General features: G+C 37.9%; 1 protein-coding gene across 2 annotated transcripts in view; it reads left to right on the plus strand.

Annotated features, from left to right (window-relative positions):
• Window positions 1-4,615, plus strand: part of SPOCK3 (SPARC (osteonectin), cwcv and kazal like domains proteoglycan 3) — a 375,656-nt gene extending 371,041 nt beyond the window's left edge. For both annotated transcript variants that reach the window (XM_032635108.1, XM_032635107.1), the window contains 2 exons: window positions 428-565; window positions 3,041-4,615. In XM_032635108.1, the coding sequence (XP_032490999.1) occupies window positions 428-565; window positions 3,041-3,204 (302 nt within the window). In that variant the 3' untranslated portion in view covers window positions 3,205-4,615. The remainder of the gene's footprint in view (window positions 1-427; window positions 566-3,040) is intronic.
• The last annotated feature ends 1,385 nt before the right edge of the window (window positions 4,616-6,000 follow it).

The following is a 6,000-nucleotide window of genomic DNA, read 5'->3' on the forward strand; positions in this document are numbered from 1 at the left end:
AGGTGAGGAGAAGATGCATAGAGAGATGAAGCAGGACTGCATTTGTAGAAAACAGCTTGATGCGGAAAGAGCTGAGGATACATGAATGAAAATTTGGGGAAATGAAAGTCAAAAATCGGCAGTGATGAGACGGTGAAGGGTCCCATATGCCCTGCCGGGTGGTCTGGGTGACTTATCATGCGTGGCGTTCATCGGCTCTCATTCTGTATATTGTACATCTGGAAACAGCCCCCTTTGCAGAGTGATTAAAAAGACAAGACAGTAACTTTGCTCAACAGAAGAAATGCAAGTTCACTATGACAGCGCCTGCTTTGTTCTACCTGCACCGTAGCTCGTAGCCTGGAGCCGGAGCTCGTATGTGTGTGTCTTGAGTGAGTCAGTGCACGGTTGGTGACCCTTGTTCCTACCACATGTGCGTGTCTCACAGGACAGTACGTCCCCCAGTGTGACGCAGATGGTTACTACAAGCCGACGCAGTGCCACGGCGGCGCTGGGCAGTGCTGGTGTGTGGACCGATACGGAAGGGAAGTCGTGGGGTCCAGGAGGCGCGGTGCAGCAGACTGTGGTAAGGAGGAGGGCCGCGCGTGCCACGATTTCTCCCCCGCAGGATAAGTGCTGGAGAGTCGCATTCTCTGCCCAGCTCTATGCAAACCCTACGGAGTGTACTGGGCGGGGCGGGGGGACAGGAAGGCTCACTCCTAGCATGTTAGAAAAAGTTGTATAACTAACAAGTAGAACTGCATAACTTAGGTATTTTAAGGAAGAATAATGAAAGGTGGGCCGCTTTTACTCCTTCAAGTACGGGAAGGATGTCGCATGCCTTCCGTGTTCCTCTCGGGTAAGGCAGACTGTGTCATCCATCCTGGGCCCAGTCACCGGGCCCTGGTGGTTGCCGTGTCACCACACAGCACCCTCCCATCTATGTGCCTTTGGAGAAGGTCACTCAGGGAGAACATGGGAGCACCAATGAAAGAAAAAATAACCTTTTTAAAGTGAAGGTCCATAAATTGCAGCTGTGTGAACATGTTTCCTTATGTTTGGGTGAGAAAATATAGTTTTAATTGTTTGAAGGGTAATTATAATTAATATTCTAGTTCTTTTTCTGAGCATGCATTTTACATATAAACCTAAAAAAATAATATTACAGTTAAGTTGAGCATAACACACACACATTGTAAAGTTTTAAGTGTGATGTCTTTTGTCTTTCATGAAATATTTTTTCAGAATGCAGGTTTCAAGTGAGTATTTCTGTTTGTACTGTGGAGAGTTTTCACTACAAAAGCCACTTAGCTGTACACACACACACACACACACACACACACACACACACATACAGACGGAATTAATGGATTATGTTTCAACTAATACAAATGACCAAAATGTAAACAAAGTACTTGGTCAGTCTTTTATTTCAGAAAATGTTTAGCTTTCTCCTTTATGCAATTTTTAAACTGATACACTGTGATTGTTTAGAAACAGATAAATGGTAAACGGTATATAAAAGCAATCGCGTTTAATGCTTAAATGCCTTTTCTGCATTTATTTATTCCACAACACTTTTAATAGCTTGGTTTTGGCTTTCGGCCAGTGTTTTCAGATTCCGTACGATGGAGTGCAGCACTCAATAGCTACATTACATACTTGTTACATGTGGAGAACACAGCTTTGTAACACAGAGTTTGAACGAGTTACACTATCAGTTATTTCAGTTATCCGTGATGGATAAAGAATTTCAGGTGTTTATTTTATAAATAATAATTATATGGAGATGAATTCAATAGGTGACAGGGAAATGGTTTTGGGAACGTGACTTGTGAGTTTTCTCGGCATGTTGAAATTATTAAGAAAATACAAGAAGTAGACGAGTACAAATAACATTTTCTTCACAAAAGATACGAACTTCAGTGTGTTGTATTGTGAAATCGATCAGTTCATAAGCACTGGATGACATTAATAGGATTTGCTATAATTAGCTACCAAAGAATTATTAGACCGAAATATTAGAAAGGGTAGAAAATAAACACACTGGTACTAGGGGGAAATGATGTAATGTTTACATGAAATGATGTAATGTTACATTTACATTTACAAATGTAAATGATTACATTCTGAGATATGTGTGCATTATTGCCTCCATAGTCATTATAAATGACTGAACCTTTTTTTTGACATACCTACTGGCTGTGTTAGTTTTCTGTTGCTATTGCAACAGAATCCCTCAAAGTTAGTGGCTTAACCCACACAGATGTGTGATCTTACACTTCTGAACATCAGATGTCCAGCATGGGCTTCTCCGGGCTAAGGTCAGGGTGTCTTCAGGGCTGGTTCTTCTGAGGCTCCCTCCCGAGGACAGTGTTTCCTGGCCCTGTCCTCTCCCAAGACCGCTCACGTTCCTTGGCCCAGCTTCTGACTGTTCTTCTGTAATCACACTGCCCTCTGACTTCATCTGGAACCAGTTCTTTGATTTTAAGGATGCAGGTGATCACCTGGGCCCACCCCAGTTACCCACAGTAACCTGTCAGCTCCAGGCCCGTGATTTAATCACATCTCCTGAGCCCCTTTACCATGTAAGGTCACACAGTCACAGGTTTCAGCCATGAGCAAGTGAACATCTTTGGGGGGCAACTATTTTGCCTACACACTAAGAGAGGAAGTTCTCAGTTCTTCGTAAAATTCAAAGTTTGACATGGACTTTATAAAACCTGGGCCGAGCTCAATATTACTGAACTGGAAATCGTACATATCAGACCTCAGCAACAATTCCGCTTTTTAGCACTGTATATTTTAACAAATGACAAAGAATGAATCTTACCTTATTTTTGTTAAGAAAGCTAAAGAGCAAATTAAAATTTTATTTTATTTATCTTTAAAAATTTTTTTGTTCTTGGAGTATAGGTGATTAATAATGTTGTGTTAGTTTCAGGTATACAGCAGAGTGACTCAGTTTATGAATTTCCTCAATTTTCATCAGAATTTTCTGACCCTCAGAAATTATCCTGCCACTCAGTCACATAACACTGATGTTTACTTTTTCCCTAAGCTATTGATTTTGAGATCTCTGGAGATTTTGCAAGTGGAGATTTCCGCGAATGGGCTGCTGATGACGATGAAGATGACATTATGAACGATGAAGATGAGATTGAAGATGATGATGAGGATGAAGGGGATGATGATGATGGTGGTGACCAGGATGGATACATCTGATGGATGAGAGCCGAGAGCAACCAATTCTATGTTTCTTCTATTTACCAAGTGATCCCCTACTGAGGAGTACCTTCCTGCCCCAAAACAAAATGATTCTAAAACTCACTTATATTTTGTATAATTATTTCAAATATTGCAACTAAAGTCATAGAACTTTATGTTTAGAGAAGTATCATTTACTTTGAGTTTTTATATGAAAAAGAGAACACGTATGGAGTCTAGCCAGACAAGAGAAAATTATGAAGAGCTACTGATCTCTGTGAGTCTGCCACAAACAAAACAGCCAGTGCTTGAGGTCGTATGTGGTATTTTTCTGGGAGAAATTCTAAGTTGAATCTACGATAACATACTAGTGACCTGGACCCTAAGGATTTTATAAAAATATGCATGACCTTAGTTGCAGTTTCCAAGTAGACTCTTCCCAGAGCTGCAGGGATATAGAGGTGAGTGAGGGAATAGCACAAAGTGAGAAGAACGAAGTCACCATCCTGGAGACCTCCACCATGTTTGTGTGTTTTTACTTACGAAGTTTTAGTGATGTTTTTAGTTCTGAAGTTATTCTGGACGTGCCCAGATATCTTACAAAATGGCCGATAGGGGAAAACCGTGGATTTTGAAAGTTAAAAACATAGTTGTCCTTTCTAATTTTTATTTTAATTTACACAGCAGTCTCATGTTGATTTGTTTGATAATCTTAACCGGCATGATTTCTTTATCTTTCTAGGTTTCTTTATCTTTCTGACCAGCAACTTAGGGTGCAGAACTTAAAGTAGAAAGACAAAGGGAAAGATTCTTTTAAACCGTATTTTTACCAAACGTTTGTCATTTGCCCCAATATCAAACTTAAAAATCTTCATTCTTATTTTATTTCCTATGTTAGATAAATATTTGCATTTAATCTAAGAATGATGCCATTTTTGTTACTAGTGTCGAAACTTAGAGAACATACTGTGTGGTGCCTTGCAAAATAGAAATAGAAAGGTCTCAGCATGCATCCCCACATAGGACATTAGGCATAGATAGGCACACCTAATCACAAATTAATACCAGTCCCGGTACTGCTGCTGGAATGAAGAAAATAGAATACTTTCTTTCTTTTTTCTACTGTTACATAGTTACCGTGTGGACTTGTTTATGATTATCGTGTAGAGTAGCATTTAAGATTTAACTGCAACAAAACTTACTTTAATCGTTGTATTTAAGTTAGCATGTTAATTAATCATGTAGCCCTTCTGGTACACCATCGCTTTTAAGGATATCAGACCTATGGTTTTGTGCCCATCATAAAAGTGGAAAAACCTGTTGGGTGTTACACACTGGTGTCACCATTTAAACAGTGGGTCAGCTGGTTTCCCAGCATACAATCCACTGAAATAAAGTTGTTGGATTCTTTCCATTTGATTTATATACACTGAGAAAAAAATCTTTAATGTTAACTTTATGTAATATTTAAGGTAAAATGCATCTTCTTTTTTACTGTTTATGTATAGTTTACAAAATAAAGAATCTTGCAACCAAATTAAACTGTTCCTTAATGATTTTCTGGGGTATAGATGGCAGCGTGCAGGATTCTTAATCTGTTTCTTGATTTTTAAGAAGCATACATCACAAACTAGCTAGAGAAGTTCTTTTTTAATTTTGAGTTTCAAAGTCAGAGCTCTTGACGTCTTGCATATTGTTTTATTAGATACGTTTAAAAATATTTTTTGTCAGATTGTTTTGTTTTCATTTGTCACAGCATTGCAGAGTAGATCATTTCCTTTGTTGACGGTGGTATTTTTAAGCCCATTTTTGTGGTATTATACTTAACATATTTAGCTGAATTTCTATAGCAGCTGCATTTTTTGAAGAGTGACAGAATAACCTTATCTGTATAACAAATGTATAGAAATCACAAAATGTAACTTGTGGGTTGGTTGGAAAAAGACAAAAAAAATCAAATGCTATATATAGGTTTAGCAAATGAATTTAAAGTAACAAATATGGTGGTCTTTTAGTGAGGCTGTTTTTTTTTTATTTTTTATTTTATATTGGATTATATTTGATTTACAATGTTGTGTTAGTTTCAGGTGTACAGCAAAGTGATTCAGTTATACATATATCTATCCTTTTTCAAATTCTTTTCCTAGTTTATTACAGAATACTGAGTGAAGTTCCGTGTATTATACAGTAGGTCCTTGTTGATTATCTGTTTTATATAGTAAAACAGTGTATATATATATATATATATATATATATAGTATAGTAGAGTGTATATGTTAATCCCAAACTCCTAATTTATCCCTCCCCCCACCTTTCCCCTTTGGTAACCATAAGTTTGTTTTCTAAGTCTGTAAGTCTGTTTTTGTCTTGTAAATAAGTCCATTTCTATCATTTTTTTAGGTTCCACGTATAAGTGATATCATATGATATTTGGTTTTGTCTGACTTCACTTAGTATGATCATCTCTAGGTCCATCCGTGTTGCTGCAAATGGCATTATTTCATTCTTTTTTATGGCTGAGTAATATTCCATCGTAAATATGTACCACATCTTCTTTATCCATTCCTCCACTTATGGACACTTAGGTTGCTTCTATGACTTAGTTATTGTAACAGTGCTGCAATGAACATTGGAGTGCATGTGTGTTTTTGAATTATAGTTTTGTCTGCGTATATGCCCGAGTGGGATTGCTGGGTCATATGGTGGCTCTATTTTTAGATTTTAAGGAACGTCCAGACTGTTCTCCGTAGTGGCTGCACCAATTTACATTCCCACCAACAGTATAGGAGGGTTTCCTTTTACCCATACCCTCTC

This window comes from Phocoena sinus, chromosome 6, assembly GCF_008692025.1.
Source record: "Phocoena sinus isolate mPhoSin1 chromosome 6, mPhoSin1.pri, whole genome shotgun sequence".
Classification (NCBI taxonomy): domain Eukaryota; kingdom Metazoa; phylum Chordata; class Mammalia; order Artiodactyla; family Phocoenidae; genus Phocoena; species Phocoena sinus.